We start from the raw sequence: 20588 nt of genomic DNA, 5'->3' as shown, positions 1-20588 counted from the left end.
GTGTCCTTCCCTTTTGTCTGGTTAGGCCAGCTAATGCCACATCTCCATCTGCAGATCAGCTGGGGTTTGCTTAAACTAATCAGGTTTCCCTATTTTATCTGGGATTATACCTGGGTAAAACCAGGACTGTTAGGAAGCAGGGAATGAGTTGGGTAGGCAGCCATCAATGTGTCCTACAACTAGAGAGAGTGTCCTTGGGCTACTGGACTCTAGAATTATGAGGTATTAAGAAAATCTTTAAAGACAAAATGAAAGAAAACTGGGTAGAACAAGAGCCTTTCCAAAAATTAAAAAAAATGGAATTTCCATGTATTGAGTACCTACTATATGACAACCTCTTTGCAAACAATATTTATTCAATGGTCATAGTAACCCATTTTATGGACAAAAGGTGTGTTATAAAATGTATTATACAGTTCGTTTTACAGACAAAGGAACCAAGGCTCAGAGGATTTAAGTAATTTTGTATAAACCAAATTCCCTTTTTTCTCCATAGCTTACTGTGTTCTTCTGTTTAATCACTTGAGTAGAACAGTCAAGATGAGAATGTTAGAATAAGGAATTAACATACTTTTTGAAATGAGCCATGATGTGCTGCTCACATCCCACTTTAGGACTGAAGGACTCATTTCTTTTGTTGCTGTAAGTGCTGCTAGCAGACAGTCCTTGGGAATCATCCCGTGTGAGAACTGTCTCAGGTGAAGAAAGCCACTTCACCCAAGATCAGACTGCTTCCTAGGTGGCCTGTATCCACTGACTGAAGTGAAAATATGAAGGCATCGCCCTCTTGACAGCTCCAAAACATCATCCCAGCTCATAACCCCTATAGTGTAGGCTGAGGCATGGATGCTCAACTTCTTACTCTGCCTAATTGTGCGCCTTCTCGTCTCCACGCCTGTTGAGAGAAAGGGCACTCCCTCATAAGCCTCTTGCATTCTAATCTCTTTGCCTCCTGGGGGACCCAACCTGTGGCAACAAAATACTTGAGAAGATGGTATTGTAGAAACAATAATAGATCAAATAATATTTGGTCTCCTATAAAATGAGGTGATGTGAGCACATCCTGGTTTTGAAATTATATTCATCTTTGGCCTTGCTGGTAACGAGGAAGGGCAGAAAGGCATGGGTGAGAGTATTAACAATGGGAGCTATTAACTTTTTCAAGCTGATACATTTCTAATTAAAAACCTACTTTTTTTTCCCTCTACAAATCTGGAGATTTCATAAAACCAAAAGAACCCACGGGAAGATTGTCTGATATTGGTATCAATTACTGATTTGAAAGCAGTGAAGTATAGTTTAGAGAGATAAATAGTTAAAAGGAGTCCAGAGAAATATACCAGAATGCTAACAGTAATTGTCTATGGGTCTTCTATATGTAAACTTTTTCTTTCTGCTTTTCTCATTTCCTGAATATATTATGTTACCTGAAGTAAGAAAATAGAACGATTTCTTTGTAGCATCTGTTGGAGAGGTTAATTTGGGGGTAGTATTTACTCCTATTTACTTTTTTTTTTTTTTTGTCTGTATTGAATTTGTTACAATATTGCTTCTGTTTTATGTTTTTTGGCCATGAGGCATGTGGGATCTTAGCTCCCTGACCAGGGATCGAACCTGCACTTCCTGCATTGGAAGGCGAAGTCTTAACCACTGCACCTCCAGGGAAGTCCCTCCTTTTTAAAAAATAGTTTAGCAAATATTGAAAACCTTGGGAGACCCCTAATGCAGTATTAACATTGCTACATATTTCTTTTTCCATTGAGTCCACTGCGCATTATCAAGAATAAACTGCCCAATTAAATGACATATAAAGACAGGTAACTCTTTATTAAATGGATGATTTGCAAGAAGGACATTGATGAATAAAGGTAAAATTTTTCACTCATAGTGAACATGAAACTTTTAAATGTGTAAGGTTTACGTTCAATTTCATTTCTTTAAAAAGTATCTGCCCCTTTATATCATGGTGTGCGAAGCACTGGTGAGATTTATGTCACCAGAAATTCCCAGTTTGCTGATTTCCCTGAGATTTTTCACCCGATGATTGTACTGCAACAAGTGAGCGTCATTGACCGCAACCTTGAAGTGGTCAGCTTCAACCAGAACTTGTATCTGAAATGGCACATACACAAAACTGTTAGGAATGCCCATTCATCTCAAAACCAGTCTGGCCTGAGCTCAGGATGTCCAGCATTTCACCTTTATGATCAATTGTAGAACTAATTAAAGTCAGAAAAAGTAACTTTACAGCAAAGATAAACTCCAACTTATTCAAGATTTAAACAAAACAAAATGATAAAATTGTTAGAAGGATATATAGTTGAAGCCACAGAGGAAAAGATAAATAATTTATCTACATAAAAACTTAAAGTTTTTGTATGGCCTCAAACACCTAAAACTAAAAATAAAAATAAATGCTAAAATAGGAATCCTCTACTTAGAGTGGCAAATGTTATGAAGATTGATAACCAGTTTTGGCAAGAGTAGGGGGAACAGACTCTCCCAGTAGTTAGAGGATGTGTTAATCCTTACATCCTTTTGGAAGCAGCACTTTGGCAATATCCTTATCTAAATTTTAAACATGTATATTCTTTGAGTAAAGTTATTCTAGGAAGCAAAGATTTATAAGGATAGCTATCACAGTATTTTAGTAAAATAAATAGAACTTTCCCGGTTTTATTTATTTGGAATATTTCCATACTCCAAATTTTCACCAGTAGGGTACTGGCTGAATTATTACACATCTGAACAATGAAGTACTATTAGGTGGCAATGTTCTCACAAGGAAAGGTGTCCACCAAATGTAGAATATAGTCCCTGTTAGACCCTGCCCCTGAGGAGCTGGCGATCTAGCTGTTTTATAACCCACTCTATAGTCAACCCTTACCCGATACTGTGGACCTAATAAATATTTGTTGAAGCAGTGCTTAAAAATAAAAAGTGTGTTGCTTGTCATAGAAAACCCTGGAAAGATACTCAAGTTGCAACCTTTGTGAGGATGGGGGAAGCGGTAAAGGATGGAGGACTTTTTAATTTAAAATATAAATTTTTCTTTTCATAAAACAAGTATGTATTACTTTTAGAATTTAAAAATTTTAGGTTTTTTTTTTTTTTTTTTTTTTTTTTTTTTTGACCACGCCACACGGCATGTGGGATCTTAGTTCCCCAACCAGGGATTGAACCCATGCCCCCTGCATTGGAAGCACGGAGTCTTAACCACTGGACCGCCAGGGAAATCCAATAAAAATTTCGTTTTGATTGCCATGCTAACTATGTTGTTTTGAGGAATTAAGTCTCAGCCCAACTGTACCATAAAGACTTTCTGCCTTTTTTTATTAAAGATGCTATTTTTCTCACTTCCAGAAAAGCTTAAACTCAGAAGGGTGGTAATGGGTGATGGTAAGGTGCCTGAATGGAGTTGGGGAGAGTGCCACTATTTCCGAGACCAGTCCCCTGGTATGGAGAGCAGATGTACTGGTTAGGTGTCCCAGGACAGCTGATGAAAATTCATTTCCCGTGCATTGTGGTTTAAGAGTGATTCCCCATGAGAAATATACATTATCAATATATAACAGTAGCAATAACTTACTTTGAAAGGTTTACCACTTTCAAATGGGAAAACCGTCTGTCTTTCTTCCTTCCCCCAGTTATTATTCAGCTTCGAATTACAAACGATGACTCTCCTGTTGTCCTCATTGAAGCGTGGGTTAAAGTGGAAGGCGACATCATTCCCTGTCTTGAAATCTAAAGCAAGTCTGTTTTAAACCAAAGACCAGAGTTTGTATCGAGTGAAGAACATACAATTTTCTAAAGAGCAAATCATTTATAAAATACAGGAAAAATTTCTAAACAAAGCAAATAAACCAGAGAATGGGTTCAAACTGGAAAGTATACTGGGCCAAGTATAGTAGTTCCACTTCATGTGCAGAGGGTATGTTCTAAGACCCCAGTGGATGCCTGAAACCATGGATAGTACCGAATCAAATATCTATTTAGCTAGCTAGCTAGCTAGCTGGCTAGCTATCCACGCACACTTTTTTCCTATACATGTATACCTATGAGAAAGTTTAATTTATAAATTAGGTACAGTAAGAGAATAATAATAAAATAGAACAATTACAGCAATATACTGTTGTAAAAGTCATGTGAACGTGGTCTCTCTCAAAATATTGTACACATTTAATGCCTTTTCCATCTGAACTAAGCACTTATGCACTGGGGCTGTAACTTTTGCAGTTTGAGGTATGACAGGAAAAAAAAAAACTAGCATGAGTTTCTTTTTCTTTTCTCACAATTTCATGGACAGAAGATTTGTACTTACTCTAGATCTTAGCAACCTCAGCATACAACTTTTTTTCTTTCCATTAAGTCAAGAACCTTCCCCTTTTCACTTAAAAGGAGCCTTTTATAGCTTCTCTTTGGCATATATGAATTGCCAGCATCACTACTCTTGCTTTTGGGGTCATTATTAAGTAAAATAAGGGTTACTTGAACACAAACACCAGGGTACCATGACAGTGGATCTGATAACTGAGACAGCTACTAAGTGACTAATAGGCCAGATATGCTGCACAAAGGGATGATTTCACATACTGGGCAGGCAGGATGAGGCTGGACAGCGTGAGATTTCACCATGCTGCTCACAACGGTGGCAACTTAAAACTTATGAATTGCTTATTTCTGGGATTTTCCATTTAATATTTTCAGACCGCGATTGACCCTGGGTAACTGAAATCGTGGAAAGCGAAACCTCAGATAAGGGGGGACTACTGTATTCGATGTACTACCACAGTATCTCAAAGTAAACAAGACGATATGTGTTGAGTTTTTTGGCCTCGTTGTCTTTGGTCATATCCTTCTATTCAGCTATAATTCCCTTTTTACTCTCTACACATAAAAACAGTCAAGGTGTGCTCGCTTTGGCAGCACATATACTAAAATTGGAACAATACAGAGAAGATTAGCATGGCCGCTGCGCAAGGATGACATGCAAATTCATGAAGCGTTCCATTTTTTTTCCCTGGTGGTGCAGTGGTTAAGAATACACCTGCCAATGCAGGGGACACGGGTTCGAGCCCTGGTCCAGGAAGATCCCACGTGCCGCGAAGCAACTAAGCCCGTGCGCCACAACTACTGAGCCTGCGCTCTGGAGCCCGCGAGCCACAACTACGGGTGCCTAGAGCCCGTGCTCCACAACAAGAGAAGCCACCGCAATGAGAAGCCCGCGCACCGCCATGAAGAGTGGTCTCTGCTCGCCGCAACTAGAGAAAGCCCGTGCGCAGCGACGAATACCCAGTGCAGCCAAAAATAAAAAAACAAACAAACAAAAAAAGGGTCAAGGTTTCCTTGTAGAGATTTGGGGACACTTTGAGGGCACTTTATACCTGACATTGTGGAAATGATGGCTACCTTTTTCCTGCCCTGCCAGGTTACTTTTAATCCCTGTTAAAAGTAAGGCAGTCACATAAAAAAGTGCTATCAAATACCTGGCTTCCTCATAGTTAACCAAAAACCTAGTCCTAAAATAGCAAGAATGAGAAAACATAGTTAATATTCAGTATCCTATTGCTAAGTTGTAAAGTCATAATAATAAATGTACTAAACATTCCATGATATGAAGTGGAATTAATGGAGGTGCTGGATAAACTTTCTACCCTATTCCCTCTCCTTGGATGTTAATACAAACACAAGTTATCTGGCTGTTAAAGTATTACCCCTACCCCACAGTTTCTCAAAGTGTGCTCCCCAGAGCGCTAACCTCAGAAGCAGCTGGTGCTCTTGTTTTAAAGCAAGGTCTGTGGGCTTCCCTGGTGGTGCAGTGGTTAAGAATCCACCTGCCAATGCAGGGGACACAGTTTCGAGCCCTGGTCCGGGAAGATACCACATGCCGCGGAGCAACTAAGCCCGTGCACCACAACTACTGAGCCTGCGCTCTAGAGCCCGTGAGCCACAACTACTGAAGCCCATGTGCCACAACTACTGAAGCCTACGCGCCTGGAGCCTGTGCTCCGCAACGAGAGAAACCACCACAATGAGAAGCTTGTGCACCGCAACGAAGAGTAACCCCCGCTCACCACAACTAGAGAAAGCCTGTGCGCAGCAACAAAGACCCAACGCAGCCAAAAATAAATAAATAAAAATAAATTTTTTAAAAAAGAAAATTCAATTGAGTAAAAAAAAAAAAATAGCAAGGTCTGCTTTCTAGGGCTTCCCTGGTGGCGCAGTGGTTGGGAGTCTGCCTGCCAATGCAGGGGGCACGGGTTCGAGCCCTGGTCTGGGAGGATCCCACATGCCGCGGAGCAACTGGGCCCGTGAGCGACACCTACTGAGCCTGCGCGTCTGGAGCCTGTGCTCCGCAACAAGAGAGGCCGCGATGGTGAGAGGCCCGCGCATCGCGATGAGGAGTGGCCCCCGCTTGCCGCAACTAGAGAAAGCCCTCGCACGGAAACGAAGACCCAACACAGCCATAAAATTAAAAAAATTAAAAAATTAAAAAAAAAAAAAAAAGCAAGGTCTGCTTTGTAGACCTACTAACAATGATTGCTTGGGTATTTCATTCACCCAGTAACAGACACATACAACTACCAATGATTAAATTCACAGGGAAAGGACCAATATGGTCAAATGGCAATAGAATTTGTATTTGACTAAATATGCAATGCCTGTATTTTCTCAGCAGTGAAAAGGAAGATAATTGTCAACTCTACCACCGTAAGGATTTTTTTCTTTCATGTAATTCCTCACATAGATTTTGCAGATCAAAGAAAATACATTTCTCAGTTTACTACCACCTTAATCATTTCAACCAAAATTGGTTTTGACCTGCCACAGTCTTAGTCGACATCTCTATTGTTATTGGAACTAACCTTTTTAGTGCAACAGTCATAAATAAGGCAAAGATACCAGTGTGGTCCTGCGTGACAGCAGCTGCAGCAGGAGGAGAGCAGATATTACCGAATTGTGAGTGCTGTCTGTAGAGGCTCAGGGCGCTGGGTCCTATGTTATTTTGGGAGGCAAGATGGATAAGGACACAGGCAGAGGATATATATATTGTGTAACTTGCTGTGAGACAAGCTTTATTGTGTAGGGAAGTATTGTGCTGAGAGAAGCTGTATAGGCTGTGTGGAAGGAAGAGCTGGCTTAGGGTAGTGACTACCACGGAGAACCAGAGGAGGCTGGCTGGAGGTGGAGGGAACTGGTTAGCTGAATGTGAAATGATCAGATCAGAATCTTGAGTCCACCTCCTGGTAACGCAGGAGGTTGCTCCTGCTGATTCACGAGGATCGAGATGACAGGCTCTCACAGAGGCTGTTTATAGACTCTTAAATAAACCTGTGTACACAGCTTGAATCTGTACCTTTTGTGTACTGTCTGTAAGACCCAGAAACAGATAATAATTAATCTAGGAGCTTTAATAGTACTACTAACCTCAAGGACAGACATACTGAACAGCTTCAGGATAGCCCTAGCCTGCTTGTATTATATATAAATACAACCAGTGGTGATAACCAGAGCCAGGCATCCCAGGGCAGCCTGTAAATCAGCATGGATTTTCCTAAGTGAGCTCAAAGTCTTACCCGCCCCAAGCTCACCTCAACCAAACCAGTACCAATGGCAGAGGCTGATTTATTTTTACAAAGTCTTTAACTTGTAGAGTCTTTTCAAACCTTTTAAGTAAACAGTGTCTACTCAGAAGACTGGGGTTCCCCACCTTGTCACTTATCATCTGTAGACCAGGCCGACAACATGGGAATCTGTGACTCTGCTGTATCACCCATTATGAAGACAGAAATGGCGGCCAAGCTCACAAATCTGAGAGTGCACCAAGACCTGCACAATTGCAGGGAGATTTGTACCAGTATGAGGACAGAGAGGTATGATATTTAAGCTCTCAGATCAACTAGGCATCTTTTTGTCTTTGACCCTAGTTTTTATTTATTTATTTATTTGGCTGCACCGGGTCTTAGTTGCGGCACGCAGGATCTTCGTTGTGACACGTAGGATCTTTTAGCTGTGGCGTGTGGGATCTTTTTTAGTTGTAACCTGTGAACTCTTAGTTGAGGCATGTGGGATCTAGTTCCCTGACCAGGGATCAAACCCTGGCCCCCTGCATTGGGAGCATGGAGTCTTAGCCACTGAACCACCATGGAAGTCCCTGACCCTAATTTTTGATGGGCTTTGTTTTTTAGACAATCTATGGCTCAGAGGTGGAGGGGGGGGATGGCCAAACATTACATTACAAGGGCTCTACTTTCCTTTAATCCTAAGGCTTTCACTGCATAGAAGAACCAACAGAATGGGTTTTCCTGCTCTTCCTCTTTGTCCTCACAAAGTAGAACTCTGTTTTATTCTGGTTCTGGGAGAAACACAAGATTTAGTGAGGGAAACCTTGTCTTCTTGGTGGGAATGCGTACTGATTTATGGAAAAATCCCAAACTATGGTATAGCCAAGATTCTAAACGTGCAATTTTAAAAACTCTATCAAAATTCAATACAGATCACCCTTTATTCCAAAAGCAATCAATAAATATGTTAGACTTGCTGACTTTGCTCTTTACCTGTTTGCATTGGGCTTTACTGTGCCCAGGATTGTTATCAGCATGCGAGGCATGACTCCTCCAGAAAAAGGCAGGTCATAAGGCACATTCTGGGAATTAAAAAAAAAAATATATATATATATATATCAATAAAAGTCATGTTTTCTTGAGGGAAGAAAGAAAAAGATATCGCTGAAGTTCAACCACTTTTAATATGTGTGAATAACACATAACCCTACCTTAGCCATCTTCAGGGCCTGAAGAGAGAAGTCTCCCTACACAACTGCAGCTAATAATCGAGAATAAGGCCATCAGTTAATTGGTGCCAAAGGCAGAACATGTTCCCTTTCGGAGCACTGTACCTCTCATGACAAGGCCCATCCCAATCTATAACTCATACACTTGGCCTATTTTTTGGAAAGATCCTTGTCATATAACATTCTTTGTCGGGTTGTTCTGCTCCCTGTGGGCAGGCACTGTGGTACCTTCTGGGCTTCTGAGGCCCCCTATGTTCCACTCACACAAGGCCCTGAGGAGTGCTTTGAACGTGGCAGGTACTTGATATTTGTAGAATGGACACTTTCCAATTAATACCTTCCCCAGTTCATTTTACAAATATTTATTGACCTTCTATGTTCAAGGTGCTGTAAATATTCCCAATGCTCTGTCCTTGGCCTCTTCTCTTTTTCCTGTAAAATTGTTTCCCCCTGGGTTCAACCATCACCCAAGTTTTTTCTCTCTAGCCCTGATCTGTCTGATCTGTACTAGTCCTGTGCTTCCTCCTGTCTGGATTTGCTACTGGTGCCACAAATCCAATAGGTGTGAACTGGAATTGTCTCCCCTGCCTCTCCCCCATCCGATCCCCTTCCTGAGTTCCTGGTTTGGGCTGACCCTGAGCTCCTGGTGCTCTCCTTGCCCAGCCTTGAAAAGCCAGAGTCGTCTCTGACTCCTAAGACTTAACCACTAGATGCTGGGGTTCTTCCTCTGAGATCTCTCTCCTATCCGCCTCTTCCTTTCCACAGCCTCCATATCCTCCATCTCAGCTGTCTACCTGCCTGTGGTCCAGGCCCTGTTCAATGCCTCCCATGCCCCCAGCACTCTCTCTCTGCTCTCCTCTAAGCTGACCCACAAGCAGAGCAAATGCGCCCTGTGCCATCATAGTCCTGAAAGGGGCTGATCCCACACTGCTATTGAACTCTTTCCTCACATCTGTATCTTTTCTCCCAACTACACTATTTGGAAGGGAAGGGTCTGTGTCTGAGATGTGTCTGGAGCCCCACAGAGTTTTATGCTTAGAATTCATTTATTAAAATGGGTTTTAATGTAAGTGAAAATTTAATCCTTAGATCACAAAATTATCTTTAGAAGGTTTTTAAAAACCCGATTACCGTGGTTCTCCCAAAGGTTCCCTCTACGACCATGGGAAGGTTGTATAACTCTTTATTGCCCCATTTCCTCATTTGTAAAGTGGGGATAATAACAGTATCTTAGAGGGTGCTTATGGGGTTGAACGAGATCATCCGTGTAGAAGCACACAGCTGGCACACGTTATATACTCGGTGTTTATTAATAATAATAACCAAAACTTCCCCCATTGCTATGCTCTTAACTTGATTTATATTAAAGCTGCTTTACAGATGCCTTCAAAAGATGCATTAGCTTCTTTTTACTCTTACTCTAACAGTACACATACTAAACTCAACATGAGCAACTATTTTTTTCTATTGGACCAACATACACTGTGGCTGGTCCTTGCAAAGTGGCTCTAAGTAGTGAGTTTAAAGCTTCAGTTCTCCCGGAAGCCCTTTGCAGGTCAGTACCCTGAGCCAGCTCTCAGCCAGAGCACTACAAAGTGATGGCACCACCGCTCCAGACAATTGCTACGTGCTTCATTAGCTTTATCCTGGTCACATGCAAGCATACGAAATGACTAACACCATCTTACCAGGGGTCCAGAAGGGCTGCCGTAAGGGCCAGCAGCAGGGTAGGCTCCAGGAGCACTTGGCTGTCCAGGAGGTGGGTAGACCCCAGGCCCGGGGTAGGCACCTGGTGCAGCTGGTCCAGGATAACCAGGTGCAGTTGGTCCAGGATAACCAGGTGCAGTTGGTCCAGGATAACCAGGTGCAGTTGGGCCAGGGTAGGCCCCTGGAGGTGCCTGGCCTGGGTAACCCCCAGGAGGTCCCTGGCCAGGGTAGGGGCCGGGTGGTGCCTGTCCGGGGTAGGCCCCAGGATAGGATGCTCCCGGGTAGCCTCCTGCCCCGGCAGGCTGGTTTCCCCATGCACCAGGCCATCCTTGAGGGTTTGGGTTTCCAGACCCAGGTAAGGCATCGTTAAGCTGGAAAGAAAGACATAAACAATTACAGGATGAAAGACATTCACAACAACAGAATTTTCAGGAATATGTGATCTAAGAATTAGAGTGATATGGTGAAGATATGAAATTCATATCAATAAAATTTTCCCCACCTATTAGTTTTGAGTTCCTAAGACTAAAATTAGACTTTAGGATTATACATGCCTTATCATTTGATTCTTGCTTCCCATCATCTCAGATCATTAAGGGTTGCCTTTTCGTAATTTGCTAAAGTCAGGAGCTAGCCATCCTCTATGTAAAAGCACATGTTTTCTAACCGACATGAGAAAAATAATCACAAAAATCAAGATGCATTTGGGCTGGAAAACCTCCACCAAGCTGGCGCTGGTTGCCTTGGCCTTCCCTTTGCTGGACGTCTACTGCACTTCAGGTGCACCAGGCTAGTCACCACTTCGTGGCATCCAGGCTAGTATCAGAGAAGCTGCCTTGTACACAGAGAGCAGCCTGGGATGTGGAATCACAAGATTTGGTTTGAAATCCAGTGCCATCCTTCAAGAGCTCCAAACTCTTGGAGCCATCATGTCACTTGTATAGGACTTAGTGTCTTTGTCTGTGTAACAGGGATAATGATCTATCTCATGTGATTGTTGTGACGAACAGATGAGGCAGCATTTGGGACGGCTCTTTATAGACTGCAAGACGCTGTGCCAGTGTTGGTTTGTGTCCTTTCTCTCCAGGAAGAGACTCTGCCTTCTCCCTCTCTGACTTATACAGTATTTAGCAGAGTGCTAGGTGGTACATGGAAAAGACTCAGTAAAAACTTCTATGTTGATTGAATATGATCTGCCAGGATTGTCTGACCCTTTGGTGCATCAGGAACCCAACCCCAGACCTGGTATCGGGGCAGCAGAGTAAGGCTGTGAAGGGAGCCCATGGGGTCTGGGGGAGGGGGAGAGATAAACAGAGGGCTGGATGATGATGGAAAGTAAACTGGATTTAGAAAAGAACTCAAGCTCATGGCTGTAGGTGGTGTGAGTCATTCTGTTAAGGAATTTGAGAATACATAAGCATGCTAATAGGAATTTATTTTGGCTGCTTCTTACTCCAGCATTTGGGAAAGGAGGAGGAGTAGAGGGCACTGCAGGATTTAAAAAAAAAATCAGGATGCTCAGACTGTACCACACTGCCCTTTGTTCAGCTGGTTTCTCACCTCCTGCCAGTGGAATCCACCCACTTCTGTCCTAGGCCTTCGGTAAAGGGGTTACTATTAGTGAGGCCCAGGCCTCTCTCTGCCTGGCTTTCTTCCCAGATCTGTTGCTGGAAAAACAAGACTCCAGCTAACAAGCCCTCATTGGACGGGTGAGGCCAGAGGAAGCCACGTGGTGGGAGAGTTAGGGAAACTTGAGTGGTTAAAAAAAAAACAAACAACCTTCCACCTGCATGACTGTATACATATTAGGGTAGGAAAACAGACATAGAACACTTACCGAAAAACTGTCTGCCATTTTCCTGAAAGGAGAAAAAAACAAACAAACAAACACAGGTTATTGATCCTAAAAGATTTCACTGGTTTCCGTATGAATTTAACATCACAAACAGCTCATTGTGCAGGTCTAGTCAATGTACAGGCATTCTCCTAACACAAGCCAGTCTATTCCTCAAATACGCTGAAATCATTAGCAGGGAACCACAAAAATGTCTCATCAAAGGGTGGAGATGCACTCCACCTGGATCACCAAGCCCTATTTAACTCATACCTTTAAACTCTAATCACACTAGCCTGTGGCCTGAAACCTGGGAGTACCAGGCGATCCAACGCAGGTGGGAGAGGGGGGAATAAAATGCTCTGCCCCTTTCCTAGGTAACAAATGTAAACAGTCCTGGGTTTTTGGTCCTCCTTCACCTTCTTTCCTGTGTTCTTTTTCTACCACCTCATAAAAAGTGTTCAGTGCGTTAATCTCACCCACCTCCCCTCCGGTTCCCTCTAACAGCCCCATGCCCTCCTCTGGCTTTTGGCAGGAAGCAATTGGTTCTTCCTACTGAGATTTGAAAGACAATCCTTGCCTTCCCCGCCCCACCCGCCAAGACCTAGTTGCTGCTGTTGATTTATTCCTTCATGTGTACACATTTATGCCTACTCTGGGCCAGGCACCGGGGGGCTCCTGTCTGGGTTTGAAGGTGAAATCGACCAAGATGTATGGCCAAAGGGTCCAGAGGCCAGAAGGGGTCACAAGTGATGGACGCTGTGAGCCAGACTGCATGCTGTGGGAAGTCACAGGTGACTTCTAACGGGAAGAGACAGTGTTGCTTGAGCTAAACCTTGATGGAAAGGTGAGATTGGGACGTGGAGCAATAAAGAAGGCGGGCACAAGATGATTCCCTTTCTTTTTTTTTTAAAGATACTTGTTATTCCAAATGAAATCTCTGGCAGTATAACAAACAACTAAGGTTAAAAAAAAGAGTCAGACAATGTGGAGGAAAATATTTTTGGGTAGGATGCTACCAAAGAGGGTTGGCCTTGCCCAAAGCTGCCTCAAAGGGTGGCCCCGAGACATCATTCTTGCTTCTCCTGCCCCTCCGCCTGTGCCAAGTCCCCATCCAAACAGGATGCTTTACACCTGCTCCCGCCGCTGGTGCTCTCTAGCGGTGAGGGGAGGAGGGTAGCTTTGGACTCCTCAGGCCTGGGTGAGTTTTCTCAGCTCAGGATCACTGGTGCTGTGGCCAAAATTACCTGGACTTTTAACAATCAGAATCTCTTTTTCCTTAAGTCGCCTATTTGTGATAGTTACTCAATTATTATTCTTAAAATAATTGGGGCTCCCCTGGTGGCGCAGTGGTTAAGAATCTGCCTGCCAATGCAGGGGACACGGGTTCGAGCCCTGGTCTGGGAAGATCCCACATGCCGCGGAGCGACTAGGCCCGTGAGCCACAATTACTGAGCCTGCGCTCTGGAGCCTGTGCTCCGCAACAAGAGAGGCCGCGATAGTGAGAGGCCCGCGCACCGCGATGAAGAGTGGCCCCCGCTTGCCGCAACTAGAGAAAGCCCTCGCACAGAAACGAAGACCCAACACAGCCAAATAAATAAATAAATAAATAAATATTTTAAAAAAATAATAATAATAATTGAGTAAATGGTGGCTACTTGATAGGTCCTAAAAATGTAAAATATTAGATTTTATTGTTAAAAAAACCAAACAGGCAGACCTCCTCCTAGAACTTAATGTATGCTTTATTTATACACCAGATATTTTATCCTACTCTGCTGTTATTTATAACACGCAAATATTATCTTTCACTGAATTTTTTTTTCTTTTGGCCCATCTCTTTTTTTAAAAAAATAATTTTAATTAATTAATTAATTAATTTTTATTTTTGGCTGTGTTGTTCATAGTGGACAGAAAGCTTAGTTCCTTTGATGACACAACTTCTTCTTCCACTCCTGGGCAACGTACCAAAGCCTCGGCAATAACACTGTAAGTGTTTTGACTTCTTTTAAATATCGCCATTGTGTTCGGGCTTATTCCCAACCTCACACCACTGACATTTCAGGCGGGATACTCTGTAGGGAGGGGCTGTCCCGTGCACTGCAGTATGTGCAGCAGCATCCCTGGCTTCAACACACAAGATGCCAGCAGCACCCCTTCCCCCCATTGTGATAACGCACAATGTCTTAAGATGTTGCCAAATAACCCTGGGGGAAGCGGGAAGAGGGCAAAATTGTGCCTGGTTTGAGAACCACTGGTGTAGGCTAATTAGCATATGTATCCTCACATAAATGTACCTATGCAGGTCAATAAAAAACAGAAAGGTAGTTTCAATTGTTAAAACTAGCTAAATCTGTTCCATTGGCCTCATAAAGTGTCTTATTAACATAAATCCAATTAAACTTAGATGTGTTTAAAGGCTGATCATAACCAGAAACTCACACAAAGACATTTACATTTACATTTCCAAAATGTAACATTTATTCTTTTCAAAGTTTCTGTTCAAGCATATTCAATTTACTTTCCAACTAGCCCAAAACAATTTAAGAAACAAAGCAGATTCCATTTTATTTCTACTGTGTTTCACATAACACCAAGGATGACAGTTTGGATTGTGTTGTGACACATTAGACAAGCCCATTAGAATAACAACACCCTGCATTTTTGTGGTGCTTTTCAGTTTACAAAGCACTTTCACATACCTTACCTATTTTGATTCTGATAATAATCTTATGAGATTGACAGGGAAAAGTTAATATCCTCACTTTAAAGGTGAGGAAACTGAGTCTCAGAGAGGTAACGTGGTGACCCAAAGTCATTCTGTCATTGGCAGGCCAAGGACCAGGGTCCAAGCATCCTGACTCATAATTCAGGCTGATTTTACACTAGTATAAAACCTCACACTTTGAAATTTTAAAGTATAGTCCTTTGAAAGTGTTAGTTACTTCATTTAGAAATTAATTCTCTGGCTTAAACATTCAGAACTGCATAAACATGCTGAAATTGTAAACAAATTAAAAAAGAGATCATGTTTTTGTCAGAAAACTAGCTGGGTGACTCAGTGTGCAGTGATATTGAATACAAGGATGGCATTTTGCACAGTCACTTTGCTAATTATAACCACATTTAAACCGATAAAGCTTACTTTTCCAAAAATTGGGTAAGCATTGTTTTGATTATGTCAACTCCCAACCATGAGATCTCTGATGAAACAGGTTCTATCTAACCAATGTTCTTTTGAAATCAAGGTTAGCAACCTTAGAACTAAAAAATAAAAAAAAAAACCAAAAAAGAATTTAAAAAAAAAACACATCTCTTTGGATAAATATCTTCCCTACTTGCCTGGAAATTTTCTTTCTTTTTCTTTTTCTTTTTTTTTTTTTTAGAGGAGTAGCTTATAGAGACAATCAAATGTAAAATTTAAAAAATCTTCCCACTCCACAGGTACTATAGGTTTGTGAACTCTGGCATTCCCAGAATCAGAGAATTTTGAAAAGCCAGGATAGAAACACTACATCAAAGACAAAAACATTTAAAAACTACTACCTGAGTCTTCACATTTGGAAAAACCTACAGGAAGTAGTTCAGTATTGCTTTGGAATAAGGAATTTAGACATGAGTCAGAACACAGACCACTTTAATCGGCTGTTAATTGCAGCTCTGCCCTTTAATAAAGAGTGGCTATCCACTGTACTATGCTATTCTAGGCCCATGTAGCAATTAATTCAGTTGCCAGGGCTCCCAGGAGCACTTCTGAAATTTCTGCCCACAAAGGGCCCCAGCTTTTACACGAGCTGTAAGGGAAGTAGATCACAAACGTATTTCCTCAGAACCCCAAGCACTGCCCACGCTCCTCCCCAAAGAACACAGGACAGGCAGTCTACATCCTGGCCTTACTGAAACACGGAACAGGCTTTGAGGAACGCCCACTCACCAAAACCAAATTCAATGATGCTGGTTAGAATAAAGGAAACTGGTCCTTTACTAGGATTTCTTTTTCATCATTGTTCCTCAGCATCAAGGAAGGTAAAGTTACTTTGTGCCTCTCAGTTACTGATTTTTTTTTCCCTTATGGAAAAGCTGAACATCAGTCAAGAGAGAACACATGATACTTAGTCAGCAGCAAATTGGAATTACTGCCCTGGCAGGCTTACCACTCAGAATTTAATGAGAAGAACCCATTCAGGCACCAGACACAAAATGTTAACTAGCTGTTCTCAGCAGAAGCCTGTGTCCCAAACTATCACAGGAAAGAGAGGCTAAGTTTGGGCTTCCCTGGTGGCACAGTGGTTGAGAATCTGCCTGCCAATGCAGGGGACACGGGTTCGAGCCCTGGTCTGGGAAGATCCCACATGCCGTGGAGCAACTAGGCCCGTGAGCCACAATTACTGAGCCTGCGCTCTGGAGCCTGTGCTCCGCAACAAGAGAGGCCGCGATAGTGAGAGGCCCGCACACCGCGATGAAGAGTGGCCCCCACTTGCCGCAACTAGAGAAAGCCCTCGCACAGAAACGAAGACCCAACACAGCCATAAATAAATAAATAAATAAATAAATAAAATTTAAAAAAAAAAAAAGAGAGGCTAAGTTTTAGATCAGTTACTATGAGTCTCAGGTACATGAAGTTCACAAGCCAACTGGTATTTAAGGTAACATAAGAGTCTCAAGTTTTACTATATGAATATATATCTCTATTACAGTTAAAATTTAGAGTCTGGCTGATGAAGGTTCTAGGCAAACAGTATCTAAATCATAGGTGAGACCAATATTGGCCTTTGACCTCACTAGCAGTAAGTAAAAAATCTTTATAAAGCACTTCTGCATATTTGTGGCATAGCAAAATGTCATTGATTAAGGACCCCTCAACAGAGTGAGACTTGCTATTCCATTTTTTTTAAAACTAGCTTTTGGACTTCCCTGGTGGCACAGTGGTTAAGAATCCTCCTGCCAATGCAGGGGACACGGGTTCGAGCCCTGGTCCGGGAAGATCCCATATGCCACGGAGCAACTAAGCCCATGCGCCACAACTACTGAGCCTGCGCTCTAGAGTCCGCGAGCCACAACTAGTGAAGCTTGCACGCCTAGAGCCCGTGCTCTGCAACAAGAGAAGCCACCGCAGTGAGAAGCCCACGCACCGCAACGAAGAGTAGCCCCCGCTCGCTGTAACTAGAGAAAGCCCACGCACAGCAACGAAGACCCAACACAGCCAAAAATAAATAAATTTAAATAAATAAATAAAAATAAAAAAAGCATTGGTGACTTACAAAAGAAAAGCATGTCTTAAAAAAAAAACAACTAGCTTTTGAGGTCAATCTATCAAGCAATGCTCCTCCTTTTCTGCTTCTTATGTAACCTAGTGAGGCACCACCTAATATTTCTAAGCTCAAAACATTCAAGACCCATCATCAAACTTCTCCCAATGATATGAAGTAAATGCTGATTCTAAGCACAACACCCACACATTATTAACTTAGGAAAGAGCTCCAATCTCCCATAGATCAAGGATGAGGTACAGCCATCAAAGGAATGAAAGACTCTCCTCTAGGGATTCAACATCAGTGTCTGAAAAGGAGACTATTGTGGAACAGTAAATTTTTATTATTAAACTTTAACTTTTATGGAAACAATTTCCTAGTATGAAGGATAAACTTTATAAACTTGAGGCAAATGAGTCAGAATTTTGGAAGCTGGTGAAAATTTTCTCTCATGCTCTGTGCCAAGAGGTCAATTTTCATTGCTATCATTTTCTTCAGAACTAAATGAGCCTTTCTTCCATTCCCTTTCCAGAATCCTAGAAACAGACTGGGTCACTGAGGTCCAACCGTCCTCATTGCCCAGCAACCCAACTCCCAGGAGTCACTTTACAAATATTCCACGGTATCTGGAATAGGAATCGCTAAGAGGAGGGCATGAAGCCTAAGGCACGACCTCAAGCCCTGCGTCCCTGAGCTCCTACTCCTCAAAGTGCATGCATTTTAGTGCTTTGATTTGAGCAACTCACAATCCAGAATAGATCCTCAAACATGTTTGAAAAGCCTCCCGACCCCCGCCTCAGCTAGGCCTCTGCACCCTGGGACCAACATTCTGCCACACCCCACATATCCCCGGCACAGATGTGAGATCGTTAATGCCCAAATCTGGACAGGGATGAGTCACTGATTTGCAAAACTGAGGGTGTACGGTCTTTGTCAAGCCGGGCACATGTCCACTCAGCCTTGGGGCAGCACCGTTTTCTGCGGGATCAGCATCCAGAGAGAGGCTGCAGCCCCTGACCCTGTTGGCCTGGCAGCAGAGCTCATTCCCATCCCACAGCAAGGTCAAGGGGTCGACAGCCAAGTCAGGGGTCGTGGAGCCGCCCGACAGAGACCGGGAGCAGTACCCTCTGTGGACTGGGGGCAGGAGGACCTGCTTCCTCCCGCCCAGCTGGAGCGGGCGGCTGGGGTGATGCGCGCGCGCCCACCGCTCACCGCCGGCGGCCCCGGGCGGCCGCGGACGGGAGGGCGCGACGCCGGGGCTGAGCCTCCCAGTCACCGCGGCTGAGCCTCCCAGTCGCCGCAGAGGGTAACACACCCGTCCGCCGCGAGTAAATGCAGGTGAGTCCTTGTAAGGCGTTGCTAACTTTCCCCGAGTCTCAGACTCCGCTCTCCCTTCTCGGCGACGCCCTCCCGCGGGCCCCCGGGAAGTCAAGCCCCTGCCGCGCTTCCCGCCCAGCCCTCCAAAGGGGGCCGCGCACCGAGCAGCGCCCGGGCGCCCTCGCCCTGCCAGGCTCAGCCGCCGTCAGGCCCGTGCGCGCCCCCGTCCCGGCGCCCCGCGCCACTCACCCGACGCCTCGGCACTAGCTCGCGCGCCGCGGGGGTGGCTTCGGCAGAGGTGGTGTCGTCTTGGCTGGGCGGCGGCCGGCTCTGCGCCTCAAATACGCCGGGCCAGGCCCGCCTTTCCCGGGGCGGGGCCGCCACCCCCGGCCTCTCTCTGCGGACGAGGCGGGGCGAGTCCCCGGCCCCGCTGGACACCCGGGCGCCGCGGTTCCAGGGCGCGGAGGAGACGCCTGACTCGGGACAGCGGCGGGTGGGACCCTGACCCGAGGCCTCCATCCCCGCAGCGTCCAGTCGGCCCCCTCCGCAGCCGCTGGAGATCAGGGTTCACCGCCCTCTCACCAGATTCACCTGCTAACTCCTCAGACCAAGATAGGGAGAGTCTGCGAAGCTGTCTGTGTGCTTCTTTGGGGAGTTTTGCTTGCTTACTTGCTTTAACCGTGTTACTCTTTTTCTGCCTGAATCTCAGGCACTCTCAGCCCTTCTGCATTTACTTTACCTAAATCTCTTCTCAGCGTCAAAGCCTTCGCACAGTGACTTGGGTCACAGTTTTCTGAGATGCTAGGTGAGATGCTCCATGTTCTTGGCCTTGCTTTCATTCCCTTTATGAACTGTGAGGTGGGTACACACCTCAGACTAGGAGCACTAAATTGTTTTGCTGTTTGCTCCCTACTGCCTCCTTAGCATCTACCCTGTGTTTGGTAAATATTTGTTTAATGAATGAATGATTGAAATAGTGAATCACTTCCTATTGGGAAGAGTCCTGATAAAGGAGGGAAGAATTAAATACAAGTGTATATTTGGAAAAGGCAGGAATAAAATAAAATAAAGCTATGGCTCCAAAAAGGTTGTTACAACAAGTAATGATGCTTCCAAGAGAAATGGTATTTGTTTGGTAGCATTTAGCTGGGTAATAGCTGAGTGAAATGGCTAAGGATGTCAAAGATGAATTTTTTTTTAAGTTTAGACACAAAAATTAACTCGACTCACAGACATCGAAAACAAATTTATGGTTACCAACGGGGAAAGTGAGGAGGGGGGATAAATAGGAATTTGGGATTAACAGATACATACTACTATATATAAAATAAACAACAAGGAACTACTGTAAAGCACAGGGAACTATATTCAATATCTTGTAATACCTATAATGGAAAAGAAGCTGAAAAATAATATATATATGACTGAATCACTTTGCTGTACACCTGAAATATTGTAAATCAAGTATACTTCAAAAAAAAAGATTAACTCAAAATGCATTAAAGACCTAAATGCAAGACCTGAAACTATAAAGCTGCTAGAGGAAAACGGGAAAACTCCTTGACATTGATTTTAGCAATGATTTTTTTTGCGTATGACACCAAAAACACAAGCAATAAAAGCTCAGAGTAAACAAGTGGGAGTACATCAAACTAAAAAGCTTCTGCACAGGGACTTCACTGGT

General features: G+C 43.6%; 1 protein-coding gene and 1 non-coding gene across 2 annotated transcripts; one reads left to right on the top strand and one right to left on the bottom strand.

Annotated features, from left to right (window-relative positions):
- Positions 1–1796: 1796 nt before the first annotated feature.
- Positions 1797–19260, bottom strand: LGALS3 (galectin 3). The gene is made up of 6 exons (XM_036843600.1): positions 19154–19260; positions 12339–12360; positions 10483–10872; positions 8559–8647; positions 3590–3755; positions 1797–2112 (listed from the first exon to the last, which is right to left on the bottom strand). The coding sequence occupies exons 2-6, from the start codon at positions 12354–12356 to the stop codon at positions 1957–1959; spliced, it is 819 nt and encodes a 272-aa protein (XP_036699495.1). The 5' UTR covers positions 12357–12360; positions 19154–19260; the 3' UTR covers positions 1797–1956.
- On the top strand, positions 4911–5017 carry LOC118891604. Its single transcript, XR_005019157.1, has one exon. It is a non-coding gene; the product is annotated as a U6 spliceosomal RNA (small nuclear RNA).
- Positions 19261–20588: the final 1328 nt, after the last annotated feature.

This window comes from Balaenoptera musculus, chromosome 2, assembly GCF_009873245.2.
Source record: "Balaenoptera musculus isolate JJ_BM4_2016_0621 chromosome 2, mBalMus1.pri.v3, whole genome shotgun sequence".
In the NCBI taxonomy this organism is placed as follows: Eukaryota; Metazoa; Chordata; class Mammalia; order Artiodactyla; family Balaenopteridae; genus Balaenoptera; species Balaenoptera musculus.
This window is presented reverse-complemented; position numbering and strand designations above follow the sequence as displayed.